We start from the raw sequence: 21,344 nt of genomic DNA, 5'->3' as shown, positions 1-21,344 counted from the left end.
TGTCTATCCCAAAGTCTATCTACCTATCTGGAGGGACTCCAAGAAGATTGTTGGGAAAGACTTTTGAAAATCACACACTACATGAATTGACTAAGAGGCGGGGTCTCAAGGTTGGAATCCTTAACCCTAACTAGATAGTGGAAAAAATCCTTAGAGATCATCTTTTTAGCCTTAAGATATGAAATTAAATGGCCCTCTGGCATGGTAGAACTACCCTTCCACTCTAAGATCGGCTTATCAGGAAACTGAAACTTTACAACATTAGTTCTACAGTCAACTAAGGCATAACAAGAATACAACATGCCATGCCTAGAATGATATCAAAGTTTACCATATCTAACTCTATTAGATTCGTTGTTGTATCCTTATGAAGGACTAAGTCACTAAGACAATGCAATCTCTATAAATTTGTCTAGCCAAAACTGACTCTCCGACGGGAGCATAAAAGGGTTCTAGGATTTGTTCGGGACTGAATCCAAACTTTATGACAATATAAGGGGTTACAAAGGACAAGGTAGCATTGGGAGTCTAACAAAGCATAAACGTCAAGAGAGAACTTTTAACATACTAGTCACGACATTCGGGGAGTTCTCTAGGTCCTGACGAGAAGACAAGGTATCGAATCGATTATGACTACCATTTGCACCATAATTTGTGTCGTCAGTATTTCGGCTTGCTGGTGGTGATGATCTAGTGGACTGAATTCTGTTACCCTCATTGTCCTGCCTCCTAGATGGACAATCCTTGAGCACATGTCCTGACTACATCTGTTGCACCCACACCTACCATAAAAAGACACTCACCAAAATGGTTTTTACCACACTTGTTGCAAACAGAGTAAGGTCAGTACCCCTTGGCAATAATGGCCTGAGATTGAGAGCCGAACACTCTTCCCCTCTAATCATTTCTAGGTCTGGGTGCTGATGCACTAGCTGAAATGGAGCTGGTCCATGCTCGATTCCGTTTTCTTGTCTTCTACTGACTTGACTAATGGCTTGATGTTATGGTCTTATTACAAATTTTTTTTCTATCCTTCAATTTATCCTTCTTCATCTGCTACACATGGATCATTAGCTTGGTTATGTACATATCCCAATCAACATAGCTGCCTTACCGACCTTGTTCGAGAGATGGGAGATTCCAAATCTATACAAGCTGATCATGTTCCTTATATCAGACTCCATCTCCAGAGCAGAGTGAGACAACTAAATGAACTTAAGGTTGTACTCCTGCGTGCTCATAAAATCCTACTTTAGGTTGAGGAACTCTAGGGTCTTAGCCTCCATCAACTCTCGAGGAAAGAAACGTCCCAAGAAGGCATTCTCAAAGACAACCCAACCTAGATATGGTGTATTTTCATTGTTTGTAGGCGTTTGGACATGCGATTTCATATCAGTCATGATATGAAATCAACGTTTGGACCTGCAATCTCACTTTTATTTCATCTCATGAGATGAAATTTGAAATTCTCCAAAAATCATGATTTGAGATTTTTCAAATAAAATAATGAATAGACAAGTTTATATTTTGTTAAAATAACCATTTATTTCATATGTAAATAAAATTTATTATGCATATCATTACTTTTTAAATGATTTATATCACATATAACGATTATTATCACCAACATAAGATTTATTATTACTTCAAATTAATTTCAACTTTACCATTTATATTCACCAATTATTATTATTTTTTATCAAATTTATTTACCAACCAATTATGGTTAAAAGTGACGATATTGGTTCGTCTTTTCGGTCGTATGATCGAGAAATGCAAGTCAATGTGAGAAGTTGTTTGTATCATGTGGGGAGCATTATATTAAAGACTAGTACATTACAACTTATGTTTAATTTTATTTTTTATTCAATTAAAGTTGATCCATAAATGTTGTGTTTTTTTATGAATAGTTTTATGATAGTGTATCGTGCGATTTTATAAAATTTTTGCTTATTTGGTACGTTGTAGAATGAATTGGGACAATTTTGATAGTCTTTTACAACTGATAAGGTTCTTATGTTTACGAGAAAACATACGACAAAAAAAGTCCAAATTGCATTTTGAAACAAAACTTCAACTTCCTCTCATGATTTCATATTGAATGTCCAAACATGCCCTTAGTCTCCTTCCACTGATCAAACCATATTCTTGCAACATCCATAAGTTGGTAAGAAGCCAGCTCAGCACTCTCCTAATCAACAAAACAAGACTTGTTCCATTCGTTAATCTTAAGTCTCTTAGCAAAAATAAGTGCAGACCGCCAAAATTACTGAAATTGTCCACCAATTTCTGTCCAATTCCTCATCTCACGTGCTCCAACCATGTATTTTCAAATCAGAATAAGGGGCCTTTCTAGACCAATGGCCATAATCTAGGATTTGTCGACAGAGATCCAGATGATACAAGGAGTTTAAATTGTTTGATTGCACCAAATAGATTGTTCCACTCAGAAGAACACAATAATCTGTCAATCCCATAGTTGGAACCATTTCTTGACCAAGTATAATTTTCCAGCTTGCATATAGACAAGACAACCGTTTAAGGTGAAACATCTTATTATACTCTGTAAGCAGTGTTTTGGGAAGCGAGAAGCGGAAAAAAGCGACGAGGGCTTGCTTCACAGAAGCGATAAGCGTGAAGCGAAGCGCGCACTTTTTTTTAAAAAAGCGACATTTAGTATAAAAAAAATATTAATTAACTAAATAGTGGTAATATAGTCTTAGATTGAAAGAAATTACATAGGCAAAAATACTCACAAGTCATAACATATAAAGCAAAAAATCAAAAACATAATTAAATCACAAAGATTAAACTCCTATTCTTCAACAAGATCCTCAAACTCTTCAAGTGCCATAACCAAGGGTTCTACTTGGTCATCATCTTCTTCATCATCAGAAGGCTCATCAACAAGGTTTCGACTTGAACTAGAACCTCCAACTTCTCTTTCCTTGCCCCTTAATGTACTCCCCCTAAAACTATAAATATTCTCCTCAACACCACTTGCCATAGAAACATCACCATAGGTGAGACTTTCTCCTTCATGCACTTCTTCATCTTGGTGATCTTGTGGTGCTCCAGTTAACCATTCATTTGCCTCATCAATACTATCCAACAAAATTGGATCAATAGTATTACGAGCCTTATAAAGACGCGCCAATGTTCTATTATATTTGATGAACACTAGATCATTGAGGCGTGTCAATTCCAGCCTATTTCTCTTTTTACTATGAATCTGCACATAGTAGAAAGTAATTAATAGGAGGACTTGGGATGATTAGATATCAATTAAATTAGTAATAATGTATTAATGTAACGTAGTTTCTCACATGTTCATACACGCTCCAATTTCTCTCACAACCGGATGCGCTACAAGTTAAACTTTGTACTCTTATAGCAAATTGTTGCAAGTTTGGGACATTATGACCATATTGCATCCACCATTCAACTGTAGAAGAGTTATTTTAAAAGATGTGTAATAACTGAAAAGTTGAAGTTGTAAACAGTTAAAAGATGAAATTCTCACCTGGTGACCTCAAGGTTCTAGCTCTAATGGCTGATTAAATTCCAAGTAGGCCATCCGCTTTCATGTACACACCAAGCTCCTCCCCTATTTTGTCTTGCAAAGTTTTATCTGGGATCATCCTCTCAACATATTTATGATATCCCTGCCACACTTCTTCAGTTAAAGTCTTCATGTCATTATTTTTATAGTAGAGCCCTGGGTTCAAAATGTGTCCCGCTGCATGCAAAGGCTGATGAAGTTGATCTGTCCACCTTGCATCAATGATTTCAAAAACACTTTGATATTTCCTTGTATCATAATTGAATGCCTTTTCAATACTTTCTTTGGCTCTATCCATGACTTCATAAATGTAACCCATTGGTGGTTTTTTCTCCCCATCTACCATACGAAGTACATGAGTTAAAGGACCACCAACTCTGAGTGCTTGAACAACGTCATTCCAAAAAAATGGACTAATGATATGTCTCGCAATTTCTTTACCAAGAGTTTCCTTTGAATAAATACTCTCATTCCATTCAGTTGACATAAACAAATTTCTTAAATTTTTCTTTTGCTTATAAAAACTATACAAAGTCAAAAAAGCTGTTGCGAATCTCGTCTTGGCGGGTTTTACCAAATTTCTTTGCTTTGTATATCTTCTCATCATATTCAACAACAATGCCCTTTGATTGATATAAGCATGTATCTTATCAGCCTTGCCAAAAACTGTCAAAAAAATGACAGTTAAAATGTAAAGAAATCTAACATGAAGTTTAAAAAAGCAGATTAAATATCAAGACTCAAGTTCACCTGTAGAATATGGGGCTTGTTTGAAAATATCACCAAACATCAAGTTGATACAGTGAGCAGCACAAGTAGTCCAGAAAATATGTGGGAACACTCCCTTCAACATGTTACCTGCTTTTTTGTTCTCACTTGCATTATCAGTCACAACCTGTACCACATTTTCCTGCCCTACTTTCATGATAGTCTTCTCAAACAAATTAAACATCTTATTAGAGTCGGTAGAAGAATTACTAGCATCATAAGATTCAAGAAATACACTCCCTCTTGGAGAGTTCACCAAAACATTAATGACCATTTTTCCATTCCTTGCTGTCCATTTATCCATCATAATGGAACAACCATACGTTTTCCATTGAACCTTATGTTCTTCTACTATCTTGTTTGTCCTCTCCACCTCCTTTTTTAGAAAAGGAACTCTTACCTCATGATAGGTGGGAGGCTTCATTCCAGGGCCATATTGGCCGACTGCCTCAATGAATTCACCAAAACTATCTGTGTAGTTAACACAATTGAAAGGAAGTCCTGCATCATAAGCAGATACAACACGATCCCTCAAAATCTTTCTAGAAGATTCTAAGTCAAAAGGTTCACCTTTTCTCTTTTCGTTTGATTTATGCGAGAAATAGAGATTCAAAGGACCCTTGACGGTGCTATTGATGGAAGACCCACTCCCACTACATGAAGGCATCCTTTGTTGCTTTGAGGGAGGCCCCATTGGCATTGGCATATTCACTTCAAATTCATCATCATCCATTTCATCATTATCAACAAGATTAACCATGGATGCTTCATGGTTTAATTGAGTTTTAAATTCATTTTTCTTCAACATATATTCTTTGATCTCTTCCCTTACTTTATTCGGGACTTTCGGACATACTTTTACATCTCTATAGCCACCCATGAGATGCCTTTTGTGAACAAAGATTCCGCCATTGTCTGTCACATCACAAAAGATACATTTGACTTTTGTGTTACTACTCATAGGAGTTCCATATGCCCAAGCCGGATCCCTCTTTTGTGACATCTTGAATGAGAAAATACAAGTTCACTAAATACTACAAACAAAAAGGAAGTTTCAAAAAATAATAAAAAAAGGCTGCTAGCATACACACTGATCACAAAATAAAAAAAAAAGCAAAAGAATTGAAAAAAAAAACAGAGGAGGCAGCAGTCAGTAAGAAGAAAAGAGCAGGCAGCAGAGATGAAGAAAAGAAGAGAAGAAGAAGAAAAAAGAGATGAACAAAACAAACATTAGCTAAAAAAGAGATGAACAAAAAGTTACCTGCAGTCGGTCGAGGTTGAAGAGAGAGGCAGCCAGCAGCCTCCGTCGAGATTTTGAGGAGAGAAAGAAGGGAGGCAGCCAGCAGCCTCAGTCGAGATCTTCACGAGAGAAAGAAGGGCGACAGCCAGCAGCCTCAGTCGAGATCTTCAGGAGAGAGAAGGGAAAGAAGAGTCGCGAGGAGAGAAGGGAAAGAAGAGTTGTGAGGAGAGAGAAGGTTATATTTCAGATTTTTTTTTTTAAAAAAACCCTAATTGTCGCTTTTTTTTTATAAAAAGCGCTTTTTTGCGCTTTTGCCTTAGGGTCGCTTCTCGCTTCTTCCTCTGAAGCGAGAGCTTTTTTAAAATCGCCTCGCCTCAAGTTAAAAAAGCGCACAAGGGTCACCTCGCTTTGAAGCGCGCTTTAAGCGCGCTTTTCTGCGCTTTTCACAACACTGTCTGTAAATGTCAACTTTTGCGTTGCTATCTCTTTTCTCATAATTGAATATTTCAATTGCCTTTTCTGCTAATATAGTGTAGTTTGATTTTCTGGAAGGTTATGAATGGGATGTTGGCCATTTTCAAGGCGCCCAGCGGCCGGATGTTGATTGTTTTCGGGCCACTTCATTTGGGCAATCTGAGTCAGAGGTTTAGTAGTTTATAGCTCAATTTTCTATCTTCTCGTCCAGGCTAATCTAGTTGATGTCATTTTTGTATTTTTACATTATTTGAAGTGTTTTCTTTCTTTCTAACCCATTACTTGACCAATCTATAAGTATTTTGTTGGGTTATTAGCAAAGAAATCGAAAAATATTAGAAAGAATAACGAGAGAAAAGCATTGCAATGAGGTCAATGAGAATTGTTTTTATTTTACCTTGTTGAACTCTACATTTATAAGAACAAAAGCAGTCAAAAGATAATGGTAAACTAGCCCAGAGTATTCCTGGAGAATATATATTAACAAACTAATACTAATTAATCATATATTATTATAAGAGGGAACAAAAAAAGTTAAAAGTTGAATTACAATTTACCCTTACTATAAATTAAAATGTTATAAAAGCATTTAATTATTTAGTTTAAATGTTAAATTGTATCTTTTTAATAAAAATGTAGATGACTTTTGCATTTCTTTAAATTAAATCTTAATTAAAATATAAGCAAATAATTAAATGTTTGGAATGTGAAAAGATATATTTTAATTGTACATGTATATCCTAGAATTATTAGTGGCATATGAAAAGAGTGACCTCCCATTTATCCGATTAATGCAACTGATTTTATATATTTGATTTATTATTACTAAGATATTAAAAGTGTGTTATTATATATGAATGAATTAGTAATAAATTATTGAGATGACTTGTAATTGCCTCATTTATTACTAATTACAATGATTTGTGTTTTTTATCTTTTTAATTATTCATTCAAACTAGACTAGATTCCAAGTTCAAAGCAATAATTATTTGTGGTAATGTTAATTCTCTTATTAAGTCTAACTATGACTTGTATTTTTCATCTTTCCATCTATCTATATTTTAAAGACTATTATTTAGAACTGAAAAATATTGAATTTAAACAAACATTTTTACTACTATTTAAGAACTAGATGATAACCATTGAAAAATGAAAGAAATTGTCATTCAACCGATTATCAAAAAACTATTCCATCTATGATGGGCAAAAAAGACATGAAAAAATAGAATACATGAGGTGGGGAGAAGAACTTTCTTTTTAGACATGCCTAAGTCCTCATATCTCTTTCGATATATATTCTCCAACACGAAGATAATTGTTGTTTGTAATTTCTTTTGCGTTTCTAATAAACTCATTGTGGTGTTGTAATCTTTTAGCTATTATTATGAGCTTTTGATATAGATGTATGTATGAAGTTCAGTGTTTAAATTATATATCTGTTAGTTTTATATTTTAAATGTAATTGTTTTTAATTTTGTATAATTTTGATAGTACTGTCTTTTAATTTTAGAACTTAAATAATATAAATATTTCACTCTATCGTTTCTCATTAAAATAATATAGGCAATCTTATCAATAAGTGTGCATGTTTTAATATTTATTTATGGCTATAAAAGGTTATCACTGATATATAGATCATAAAAAAGACTTATACAAAGTTAAAGGAGACTATATTATATTAATTAATTTCACATACTTTTTGCTTGATGCCAAATGCGCAATTCCTTTTTATTTATTTTTGTTGATACATGAAATATAATTGATAAAATTAACGTGCAACGCACGTTGTCAGAAACTAGTAGGAAAAAACTAGCTAACCAGATTTATTGAAAAAACTAAAGCAGTAAAATTAAGGTACTACCACTCAAAAGCATAATTTTTACTGTATCCCAAGTCTTTCTCTGAAACATGTGGGATAAATTTACAACCATATATTTGTTTGATTTATATGTCTTAGTTTTGCAAGTCAATCATAGTATTATATCCTTTCTACTTTATATATATTTGCTTCCCATTGAAATGCTATTTGTTGGAGCTGATTTCAGTGGCCACATCCAATATTCTTTATGGGTTATAACAATGTGCATAGAAGTTTTGGTTTTGGGGATTTAATTGAAGGATTTGCACTTTTGGACCTAGTGTATATCTTTGCATGTATTACATCTTTCTACTTTAGTGGCTTTGGTTGGCGATTGTAGAGTAGGGTCATGTTGTTGATTGGGCATGGAGGTGACGGTTTAGAAAAAAATATGTACATTGTTGTTCCAGCTAAAATATAGATCTACCACTTCTTCGAAGAAGCCTTTTTAGTACTAGCTGAATATAAAGTAAGCAATAAGTGGGTTCAGAGAGCGTCTAGATTGAGATTAGGGTTGTGCAACATAAGGTCATTGTCAGGGAAATCCATAAAGCGAGTAAAGATCCTTAGGTTGAGGAAGATTAGTATAACTTGTGTCTAGGAAACTAAGGGGGTTGGGACTAAGGCTCAGGATGTGGATGGGTTGAAGTTGTGGTACTCGGGAGAGGTTAGGAATAGTAGTGAATTAGGCATTTCAGTTGATTGGTAATTTAGGGAGCAAGTGGTGGAGGTCAGGAGGGTTAATGATATGATTATGTCGGCTTAGTTAGTCATGGGAACTTAAGTGGAACATTATTAGCATTTACACGCCTCAAGAGGGCTTGGATGAGGAAGTCAAAAGCGTTTTTAGGAGGATTTGGATGAGGTTTTGTGAAGAATCCTTCCCATTGAAATGCTATTTGTTGGAGCTGATTTCAGTGGCCACATCCGATATTCTTTAGGGGTTAACAATGTGCATAGAAGTTTTGGTTTTGGGGATTTAATTGAAGGAGTTGCACTTTTGGATTTCGCTATAGCTTTTGAGTTGGTGGTAGCAAATTCAAGTTTTCCCAAGGAGAACCACTTGGTTACCTTTCGTAGCATAGTGGCTAAGACTCAAATTGATTACTTATTCATTAGGAAGAATGATGGAGGCCTTTGCAAGGGCTACAATGTTATTTCGGGCAAATATCTTATAACTCAACATAAGCTCTTAACTATGGATTTGGAGATTAATTTGAAGGATGTGAGGGAAAAATTAGTGTCATTGGGAGCTCGGACAAGCAGTGGGATGCAACCTGTATGTGGGATATGATTTCTTGGTTGATCAAGCAAGTGGTTTGAAAGGTGTTGGGGCTTTCAAAGGGTAACTCTGCTAGATACCAAGGAGATTGGTGGTGGAATGAGGAAGTCCCAACGAAAGGTAGAGGCAAAAAAGGTAGTTGATGTGAAATTGGGGAGAGCAAGGACAAGGAGGATAAAAGAACAAAGAGAGAAGTGTACAAAGTGATGAGAAAGGAGGTAAGGTTGGCGATTACAACGCCAAATTTGCATCCTTTTGTATGCTTGTACGTGGAACTAGGGGACGAAAGTGGAGTTTAGAAGTTGTTGGATGGCACTCCTTGTGATAGAGGCAGATGATGGTGGATTGATGTGACATTTTGGTATAGCTAATACCTTGGGTATTATTGAAGAGCCATATATAGGCCCAAAATACAATCCAACCCCTCTAGATTTGTAGCCAATGTGTAAAGTGCAAAGGTGCAAAGTCTAAGCTCCTTCCCCAAGGTTTATACCCTCTCCCCCACCCATCATGGACCTTGAGTTGGTATTTCCATGAAATTTGTATAGGTTTATCAAGGACTGATTGAGGGAAGAATATCATTTTTGTTGTAGTTGTTAATCTCTTTAAAATGACTTATTTTGTTGCATGTAGCAAATGAGACATCTAATGTTGCATCATTATTTGTTGAGAACATGGTCAAATTGCATGCTATTCCCAAGAGCATTGTAAGTGATAGGGATTCCAAATTCCTTACTCACATTTAGAAGGCTTTTTGGGGCTGTTTCGGGATGAGATTATTGTTTTCCGCATCTTGTCATCCCCAAACCAATAGTCAAACAAAGATGGTGAATAGAACCTTGGATCTATGCTTTTAGCCATGGTGAAAGGGAGGTTGACATCTTGTGAAAGAGCAATTGTGATAGCATCCACATAGGTATACCTCCATTAAAATTGACGGGCTTCAATGAAAAATCAAGAAAATGTTTATCATGGAAGAAGTGTCCAACTTCAAGCCAAAAAGGAAGAATGTTGGCCACATGAAGCCCAAAAGAGAGTCCAAAAAGGTGAACGTTTAAATCCAATATTTTCTAGTTTAAAAGCTTTCTATTTTAAAATTTCCTACTTTAAAAGTTCTCTATTTAAAGTTTCTTAGTTTTAAAGTTTCCTAGTCTAAAAGTTTCCTAGTTTAAAGTTTCCTAGATCAAAACTTTCCTTGTTTAAAGTTTTCTAGTTGTTATTTCATATAGATAGGACTTGACCCCCATTCTATTGGGGATATAATTTTTCCTATATATAGGGGTGAATTTTGTTATTTTCAAAAGACATGATTAATATTATTTGAGAGATTTCTCTTTTTTTACACCTATATGTATGGTGACAATAGACTTATCTTACAAATTTATAAGAACGATTCTTTAAGATGTAAGATTGATTTTTAACTTGATATCTTTGGTTCTTTCATAAAGTGAAGGAGGTAACTAGTCTTATACTAAATGTTGTTTCAAATTTCTTTGAAATAGAGGTCTAGAACACTTTATTGATCTAAGTTCTTCAATTGACTCATAGTATCATAATTAGTTTTAATTTGCTAATTTTGAATACTAAGATCAGTTAGCTTTCTTAGCACTATATTCTGTAATTTTAGGGATTAAATTCTCAAATTCCACTTATCTTTTAAAAATTTCGTCTTTAATCTCTGTATTTTTGCTTCCACATTATTTTCTTGTTTATTCAAGTAACCCGATTCGTATCAACTTGCCTTTTAGTTTAGTTTGCATACAATAGAGTTATTCATAGTTCTATTGGCATGACTCCATTCGAAATTGTCCATGACTTTAATCCACTAACCCCGTTAGATCTCACCACTTTGTCCCAAGATATTGTAAATCTAGATTGTGCAAAGTGAGCTGAGGCCATGAATAAAAATGCATAAGAAGGTGAGGCTCCAACAAACAAAGGAAGGGGGATTATTCAAGGCTTATAAGGACTCCACCATCTTATTAACCACCAATGTGGGACTTATTGACATTCTTTGACACCCCACCTCACGCCCAGTGTTTAGCAGCCGGTGCATGGACAATTTTGATTTTGGAGACCCCAACATTTGGTGAGAAGAACCCTGCTCTAGTACCATATTAAATTAGGTGTTAGGCCTAACTCATACACCAAAAGTTAACTCAAAGGGAGGAAGATTGTCTAAACCTTATAAGGAGCCCACCTATCACATTAATCACCAATATGGCACCTTTTGTCATTCTCTTATAGGATTGCTACTAAAGGTGTCAGTCCTCAAATAACGGGTGAGCCTTCATTTCTAGGTCCGCCTTGTGCTAAGTAAACTCCCCATGAAAACATGTAATAAAACTGTAAACAATAAAAATTTGATTATACTTAATATTACCAATTATAAGTGAATAGTTCATGAATTTTGATAACTCATATATACCAACTGATTCTTTATCCGAAAGCATCCTAAATTTTGAAAACTAATAATTTGAGACATGCATGATCTAAAATAACATGGTTTTGAGCCATAAAAATATCTATGTTTTGAGGGTTCATGAAAACACCATTTAGAGATACTAAATCATAGTTTGCAAAACACATACTTGAACAATTTATGAAGATGAATGTGAATTAAAGTAGAAATCATACTTATCATAAAACCCTAACTGCTATAGAAAATCATGAACTGAAAAACTACATTTTCTTTGGGACTCAATGGGTGGAAAGATACTCATTGATGAAATCCCACATACCTAGAATAGAAGCTCTAGCTCAAATTCTTGAATAGAAGCTTTGGAACCCTTGTTCTTGCTTGAGAGGAACATTGAGAGTACTGCTCTTTGGTTTTGGGTGGTATGCGTGAGAGGGGTGGTCGACTAATTAATTTTAATCCCACTTAGAATTGGCCAAAACGACTTAGTTTAGGGATTAAAAGAGTACTAAAAGACTGAAATTTTCCTGACTAAAAAATTGATTTCGGTAGGTTCGACGAGGTCATCTATGGTTCGTGATTCAATCTACGAACTGTAGATCCCTGTCCGTAGAACTTAGGCTGAAATACTGACTATCTGAAGTTTCATCTATTAGAGGCATCTACGACCCCTAGTCCCTTTTACGAGCCATAAAATCCCTTCTAAAAATCATGCTGATATCCATGTTTTAGGACTTTGATCTACAAACCAATCCATGACCTGTAAAAGCAATTATACCCATGGTTTGAGTCTGTAAATCTCAGTCCAGAATTCCTACTTCTGATTTGATCCACGAGCCCCATCTACTGTCTGTAGATGCTGCTCGTAACTCTATTAAAATTCAGCAGTCTTTTCTGATTTCCCGTGATTTGATCTGAATTTATGAAATTTTGAGGTGTTACAATATCTTCCCCTTGAGAACATTCGTCCCCTAATGGAGCCTAAATAAATTTAAAAGAGTAGGGAAGATCTGCAATCCCAAGACTGCAAACTAAACATTGAAAACTGATGGAGTGACTGACTGTGAACATAAACATGAAGACTGATCTGATCTCATGAACATGCAGGCATACTAAGATATGGGAATAGCTGAAAGATATGTATCTAATATGGAGGAGCTATTACCTCACGTTTGGACTGAACTGGAAGGAAAGAGGTAGGGGTACTTGGCCATCATATTTGCCTCTGCTTGCCAAGTTGCTCCTTAACTAACTGGTTCCTCCAAAGAACCTTTACTGAAGCGACTTCCTTGTTCCTCAATTTATGAACCTAACGATCAAGAGTATCACCTGGGACCTCTTTGTAAGAGAGATTATCCTTTACGTCAACACTTCTTAAAGACAATATTGTAGTCGGATCATCAATGCACTTTTTCAACAAGGACACATGAAACACTGGATGCACCTATGCTAACTCTACAAGTAGATCCAACTCATAGGCCACATTACCAAAACGCCTCATAATTTGATAAGGACCAACATAATAAGGACTGATTTTTCATTCTTACCAGACCTCATCACCCCTTTCATCAGTGATTTTTTTCAGATATACCTAATCATGAATAGCAAACTCGAGCTCTCTTCTCCTCACACCTGCATAAAGTTTCTGTCTGCACTGAGCCGTTCCCAGTCTTTTTCTAATAAGTTGAACCTTCTTCATAGCCTCATGAATTGATTTAGGCACTATCAAGGCCACTTCACCAACTTCAAACCACCCTATAACAGGGTCATATGAATACTGGAGTAGTAACTGTTGTTATAAGCAGACTCAATCAAAAGCAAGTGATCAACCTTATTACCGTTAAAGTTGATCACACAAGCTCTTACCATATCCTCTAATGTTTGAATAGTTTGTTCGGTGTTGTCATCTGTCTGCGGATGAAAAGTTGTGTTTACCTATTTAACATAGATCCTTGTCAGTAGAACTCAAGTTGAAATAGTGAGTCTCTAATGTTTCATCTATGGGGTGCATCTATGGCCCTAGTCCTTATTACGAGCCGTAAAACTCCTTAGTAAAAGTTAGTCTGAAATCCATGTTTTAGGAGTTTGATCTACGAACCAACCCATGATCCATAAAAGCAATTAAAACCCATGGTCTGTTACTTCATTTTCTGGACTGTTTTGGACTCGTTCTCTTGAGCCAAGTGTCTATCAAAAACAGTTTCTGTACCTGAGGTTGAGCTAAGGTCTTCGCACACTGTACCTTCCAAGGCCCTACTTTGTTGCATTTTATTGGGTATGTTGTATTTTTGAATAATGTATCTGGCTAAAATCGACATATTGGGATGACATGAAATTCAGTAGTTGCCAGGATCATATTCACTGTACCACTTTATATTCTCATTCATACTTGCACTGCTGCATGGTGCTATTTTACTTTGTTGTATGTCCATTGATATGCTTAAGCATAAACATAGAAACTGTCATTTCCTGCACAAGATAACATCCAGGAATATGTTTTTTTCTGTAAATATGACTTATTTCTTGTTATCCTGTTTTGCAGGTTATTGCCTCAGATCCTTTAGCAGCCGTTGATAAGGAGAGAACTGATATATTAATGTACTGCACTGGAGGTATCCGCTGTGATGTATATTCTGCTATACTACGGTAAGCTGTAGATTTTTTGTATGCGTTGTGTTCTCTCTTTCTCCTATGTGCTAGAACATAAATGTGAGATATTGGAACTTTGACGTGTCTCTTCAGTGACACCATTAGAATATCCAGTTTTCAGCTTTTCCTAGTTAAAGTACTTGGAATGTAAAATTTCTTGTCATCCTCCGTTCACAAAAAGCAGTTACCTTCCAATAGTTTCTTTGCTATGATGGAATTATCTTGAGGCTGAGTATGAAGGAGATGAGAGAATTCGAGGGATGCAAGTGCTGAATTTAGTACGTGAGTTTGAGTTGCAAAAGATGAAGGACAGTGAAACCATAAAGGAATACACTAACCGACTTGTCAGATTGTTGGGTTCCACTTTTAACGAATCAAGGATTTTTGAGAAAATCCTTGTAACGGTACCTGAAAGATTTGAGGCAACCATTACAACCTTAGAAAATACTAAGGACTTATCCAGTATTACACTAACAGAGCTCTTAAGTGCCTTTCAAGCACAAGACAACGACGTGTTATGAGATGATGGACGATATAAGAAAAAGAAGAGCAAGAAATACCAACCAACAGATGGAGAAGGTGCAGCACGCAACAACAAAAACAAAACAGGTAGCTTCAAAGGAAACTACCCTCCTTGTAAGCATTGCGGCAAGATCGGACATGCACCTTTCAAGTGTTGGAGAAGGCCTGAAGCTAAGTGCAGTAAGTGCAATCAGTTTGGGCATGAAACAATCATTTGTAAGAACAAAACTCAGCAGCAAGATGAAGATGCTTGAGTTGTAAATGAACAAGAGGAGGATCAACTATTTGTTGCATCATGTTTTGCAAGCAATGTTTCTAGCGAGTCGTGGTTGATTGATAGCGGATGCACAAATCATATGACTCATGATTGAGAACTCTTCAAAGAATTGAAGCCTACTCGAGTTGCAAATGTTCGAATAGGCCATGGTGGTCACATTCCAGTAAAATGAATGGGAACTATTGCAGTTGAGACACAAGCAGGTACAAAAACAATAACAGATGTTCTTTATGTACCAGAACTTGTTAAGTGTTGGTCAATTGTTAGAAAAAGGTTTCAAACTTTATTTTGAAGATAAATATTGCTTGATCAAGGATCCCTCGGGACAGGACCTGTTTAAAGTCAAAATGGAAGGAAAAAGTTTCTCATTAGATCCATTTGAGAAAGAGCAAATGTTGTATTCAACAAAAGAAAATGTCACTAAGTTATGGCATAAGAGACTCGGGCACTATCATTATCAAGGGCTTGTCAAGATGCAAAAGTTGAAGATGGTGGAGAGCTTACCTGATTTGGAAACAAATTCCGCTGAATGTCATGCCTGCCGATTTGGTAAGCAACACAGAAAGCCATTTCCAAAATCAACCTGGAGAGCCTCACAAAAGCTACAACTAGTTCACACTGATGTCGCAGAGCCTCAAAGAACTCCATCACTACAAGGTAGCATCTATTACGTTCTTTTCATTGACGATCTTACAAGAATGTGTTGGATTTTTTTCTTGAAATACAAGTCAGAAGTTGCTGGCGTATTCAGGAAATTCAAGAAATTGGTGGAAAAAATCAAAGTAATTGTAAGATTCAAGCTTTGAGGTCTGATAATGGGAATGAATACACTTCAACGAAATTTGATTCATTCTGTGAGGAAGCCGGCATTGTGCATCAGCTTACAACACCATACACATCAGAACAAAATGGTGTTAGTGAAAGAAGAAATAGATGGATAATGGAGATGGCCAGATGTATGTTGCATGAGAAGGAGTTACCCAAGATATTCTGGGCAGAGGCAACAAATACCACAGTTTTTATGCAGAATCGACCTCCAACGAAAGCTTTGAAGGATAAAACACCATTTGAAGCTTGGTATTGGTTTAAGCCTTCACTAAGTTTTCTTAAAGTGTTTGGTTGTGTCTGTTTTGTTCATGTTCCTCATGTTAGACGTGACAAACTTGACAAGAAGGCAATCGGCAATCATAGGCATCCATGTGGGTTACAGTGAAGTTTCTAAAGCCTACAAGGTCTATCATCCTCAGACAAAGAAGATGACAATTACAAGAGATGTTCATTTTAGTGAGAATGAATAGTGGGACTGGAAGAACTCTCATAAATCAGGAAGACGCTCTCTAAAAGCAAACATCAGCCCTCCTGAAGAGCAAAAAACAGAACACTGGCAGCAAGAACTAGAAGATGATCATCCAGTCAAAGGGAGGAGATTGTTGTCAGATATCTATCTGAGGTGTAATGTCGCCATCTATGAACCTGCTGGTCCCGTAGAAGCTTTGCAAGACCCAAAATGGAAGAAAGCAATGGAGGAGGAGATCTCCATGATTGAGAAAAATAAAACTTGGGTGCTGGTAAACAAACCTGAAGATAGAAAAGTCATTGGTGTGAGATGGGTCTTCAGAACAAAGTTAAATGCAGATAGTTCCATCAACAAATACAAGGCGAGGCTTGTAGTTAAAGGGTATGCACAAATTTATGGTATTGATTACTCTGACACTCCTGTTGCAAGATTAGACACAATCAGATTGCTACTCGCAATAGCAGCACAAATGGAATGGAAAGTGTTCCAACTTGATGTCAAATCAGCTTTCTTAAATGGCATACTGGAGGACGAAATATATGTTGAACAACCATCAGGATTTGTGAAACACGGTGATGAAGACTGTCTATCTGCTAAAAAAGGCTTTGTATGGCCTAAAACAAGCACCAAAAGCTTGGTATAGTAGGATAGATGATCATTTGTTAAGTTTGGGCTTCAAAAAAAGCTTGTCTGAATCAACTCTATATGTAAAACATAAAGACGCTGATATCCTTATTATGTCGCTTTATGTTGATGATCTTCTGTTAACAGGAAGTAATAATAGAAGGATGGTTGAGGAGTTTAAAGAAAAAATGATGCAAGTTTTTGAAATGACATATCTTGGTCTTATGACCTATTTTTTTTGGAATGGTGATCAAGCAAAGCAAAAGTGAAGTGTTCATTTGCCAGAAGAAATACGCAAAGGAAATTCTGAAGAAATTTCAAATGGAGGAATGCAAGTCAATGAAGATGGAGCCGACAAAGTTGATAAAGGTTATTATAGAAGCTTGATTGGATGCTTTATGTATCTCACTGCAACAAGGCCTGATATTTTATTTGTTGTAAGTCTCTTTCGTTTTATGCACTGTACAAGTGAAATGCATTTAAGAGCAGCAAAAAGAATATTAAGATATATCAAAGGTACTATTGAGTATGGTGTAAAGTTTGAGAAGTGTCCAAGCTTCAAGTTACTTGGATTCTCTGATAGTGATTGGGCTGGATCCGCAGATGATATGAGAAGTACCTCTGGCCATTGTTTCAGCCTAGGTTCAGGAATATTCTCATGGTCATCTAAAAACAGGAAATTTGTTGCACAATCAACTGCAGAAGCTGAATTCATAGCAGCAACAGGAGCAGTAAACCAAGTCTTGTCGCTTAGAAAGATCATGTATGATTTACATTTGGAACAGAAGGAAAGTACTACATTCTTGTCGACAACTAGGCAGCTATTGCAATCTCAAACAATCCGGTGTTTCACAAGAAGACCAAGCATTTCAACATCAAGTTCTATTTCCTGAGAGAAATGCAACAAAGGGGAGAAGTGACTCTAGTCTACTGCAAGTCTGAAAACCAGCTAGCAGATCAATTTACTAAGCCTTTACCGATCAGCAAATTCGAGCTTCTTAGACAGAAAATTAGAGTTTGCAGTATCTAAAGCAAGGAGGAGTGTTAGGAATCTGCTTTTGAACTGCAGTTAATTTAATTTCGCTGCCTATGTTTTAAGTAAGACTTAGTCAATTAGTTGTTAGTCATGCTTTCCTATTATTTAGGAGTTGTTTAGTGACTGCTAGATCATGTGTTATTTTTTCTTATTCTAGGCTTTTATATATCTAATCTGAAGCATTAATAAAAACGCTGTTCTTCTGCTTCAATTTTGTTCTCTTCCGTCTTTATGTTTTAGGTGCATACTTTGATTTCCCTGTGTTATTTAGCTTAAGTAGATTTTTAAAACCATCATCATCACTAGAGTTGGTCTCTTCATTTATGTGTTGCACCATCTGGTGTTAACGTTTACCTTTGCATTTTACGTGAAAATGTCGTGTAAGTTCGTAGCTGACAACTTATTTTTGTTTTTACTACAGTAAGCAAGGTTTTAAGCGATTATATACCTTGAAGGGGGGTGTCTCTCACTATCTTGAGAGTGAAGGTTCTGTAGGATGGGTTGGAAATCTATTTGTATTTGATGCCCGCCTTTCTCTGCTACCTTCTACCTACAAGCCTGCGGTGGAGATCGAAGCAAGCACAATGCTAGAATGCTCCCTGGATGACTCATTTGCGAAATGCCACATCTGTGGTTCACAAGTCTCTGAGCTGAGGCACCGCAATTGTGCAAACCTTGATTGCAACCTACTATTCCTGTAAGGCTAATCATCAATATACATATGGATGGATGCTACTTTAATCACTTATATTTTGCACTCTCAAGCCTGTGTAGTGGATATATGTTTTGTTCTCCTTCCTAAATTCAGTTAATGAGAGACATTTTGTGTTATAGCTTTACATTTCTTAAAATTGCATATCCCATATATTAATTGTAAAGATATAACACTTGGGCTTAACTCAACCCCAAAAGCTAGATCATGAGAGGAGTATTGCCCAAGTCCATATAAGCAAACCACCAGTCATTCCCCAACAAGTATGAGACTTTACCCACTCTTAGCACCCCCTTTCACGCCTACGCCCGATTGTAGCATGGTTGGAGATGGACCTAACTCTGATACAATGTAAAGATATGACGCCCGAGCCTAACTCAACCCCAAAAGTTAGCTCATGAGGGGAGGATTTCCAAGTCCATATAAGCAAACCACCAGTCCCCCAACCAATGTGAAACTTTTATCCACTCTAACATTAATATTATTAAGAACAATATTACAACAAAAAAGAAGAGCTAAGCTGCGACTCTCCTTACAACCCTTTGATGGATGGACATACCCATTCAATTTACAAAATTTATTTACATTCATCAATCTACCCATTTTGCAAAAACAATGGAGCTCCTCCTCCCTTACCAGAAGGTTCCAAAATCTATACAAAGTGAAGAGGAGCAAGATATTTCACAAAATATAATTTCCCAGTGGCCATGTGAATACATTCATCTGTTTGTGTCTATTGGAAGGTTTTTGAATTTTGTTCAACCGTAAGGGCCTATCTCTTCCTTCGGCAGATCCTTGGGGTGATGGAATACACACTCCTCAGTTCTAGGGCTCCCCTTAACTAAAATTTTCTTTCCTTCTCTGAAACAGTGCCGAGTCAATATTGTCATCTGACTTGTTATCTATCATGCTTCCTCAATTATCTGCTGCAAGTGCCATGATGAATTTAAGTTCCTTTCAGCATTTCAATGAATCACATTGCAGAATAACCTGATAAAATCCATTCTCCTTGCACGGCTTCAGCCTAGTTAATACTGTCATACTCAAAAACACAGGCAAAAGCCATCACCATATACCTTTGTGACACCACCAGTGACCATATGTGTGTGTACATTCGTTTGTGTTTGTTTCAGCCCAGTTGAGCTCAGGTATTTCTCACTTCACAACCACACATGTCACTTTGAGATATCACCATTTGTCTTTCACAGGTCACATATCAGGATTCAGGGGACACTCCAGTTAATCCCATTTCCACTTTACACTAATACCTAATTTAGATGATGAATCGGAAAGACTTAGCTATTGGTATGAACTTTCCTCCAAGTCAATAGGAGAGTGAGCTTGATGTCTCTCGACAAGGATTCTTTACTGTAAAACTTTCCTCTCTCCATCTCAAGTCATAGTGTAGGTAGCTGCTGTTCTTCTATATGCTCTTTGTTTTAGTTGTTTAAACACTAAAGCATACATTAAATGAAAGTGAGTACTTAAATTTGATCTAGTACTTGATTGGTTTTCTGCAGATGTTGTGCAGGCTGTATGAAACATTTAAGGGGATGCTGCTGTATTCAATGCACATCCGCTAGTCGACTTAGGCCGTTGCTGACAGGTCATCAAAGATACCAAAAATGGCATAAATATCGTGATTTTGAGTAGCATAGCCGGTGACGTCTTGATCTGTGATTGGTGTCCAAATTTTTGAAAGTGTCGTTCTGGCAATGAAAATGTTGATCTCCAGTACAGTAAATTGCTGGTGAGACTTAATGGCAAATCAAGGGAAAAAGTTACTCTATTCTTTACCTACTACAAATACAATGTTACCTGAAGCCTAAGGGATCAACTGAAGGTTCCATAAAGACTATTGTTCACTTGTACGGTTTGAGTTGTGTTTATGCTTTTAAGAGAAAACTACAGCTCCAATATCTTTGGGTTATCTAGTTATAAAACATGTACAGGTAGTATATAAATTTATACGAATATGCATAAAATATACATACCGAGTGTATACTTGAGCGATTATGTTAAACTAGAAGGCCAAATGGTATATATTGGCAACTATCCCTTTCTTTAATGAGGGATAAATGTCCATCAGACTGAAATTGGGTTGTTAAGCCTCTCTTTAAGTAGAAAAAATTTTAGGAACGTACAGTTTTGGAAGTTTGTCTGTCTTTTCACTGGTAATTAGATATTGGAAGTTTCATTTCGTTGGGAAGGTAGTGTCACATTGTTTGCAAATACAGATGAGTTTGCAGTGTTTTAGGGGAAAAGAAAAGTTGGATGTTGTGCATTTGTAAAATGCCTTTGTTATGAGTATGCGTGGAATAGATGTTGTAAATATAATACACATGAGTTAGGACTAATTAAATTGATTTTATTCCGTGACGTACAATTATAGAGATAATTTTCTATTTTAAACTGAAAATTATGCTATTAAATCATCAATAAAGTTCAAATAAAAAGAACTAACTCCTAAATTCAAGTCACATAGGACTTTAATAACATAATTTAAAAATTCTAAAAATAGCTAATTGTTTTGTTTTTGCAATAGTTAGACATGTTCTCAACACTCTTCCTTGGATCTTGAATTATAGATTGTTGTTTCACTTGAAATTGACAGTGTACAAATC

General features: G+C 36.2%; 1 protein-coding gene across 1 annotated transcript in view; it reads left to right on the top strand.

Moving 5' to 3' along the window:
* The window catches only part of LOC107007287 (rhodanese-like domain-containing protein 8, chloroplastic), a 34,377-nt gene extending 13,457 nt beyond the window's left edge, over positions 1–20,920 (top strand). Inside the window, exons 5-8 of the mRNA XM_015205843.2 lie at positions 6,123–6,214; positions 14,146–14,249; positions 18,430–18,705; positions 20,241–20,920. Coding sequence (XP_015061329.1) covers positions 6,123–6,214; positions 14,146–14,249; positions 18,430–18,705; positions 20,241–20,373 — 605 coding nt within the window. The 3' untranslated portion in view covers positions 20,374–20,920. The remainder of the gene's footprint in view (positions 1–6,122; positions 6,215–14,145; positions 14,250–18,429; positions 18,706–20,240) is intronic.
* The last annotated feature ends 424 nt before the right edge of the window (positions 20,921–21,344 follow it).

This window comes from Solanum pennellii, chromosome 12 (assembly GCF_001406875.1).
Source record: "Solanum pennellii chromosome 12, SPENNV200".
NCBI classification, from domain to species: Eukaryota; Viridiplantae; Streptophyta; class Magnoliopsida; order Solanales; family Solanaceae; genus Solanum; species Solanum pennellii.
The sequence above is the reverse complement of the archived record's forward strand: the minus strand, read 5'-3'. Positions and strand labels throughout refer to the sequence as shown.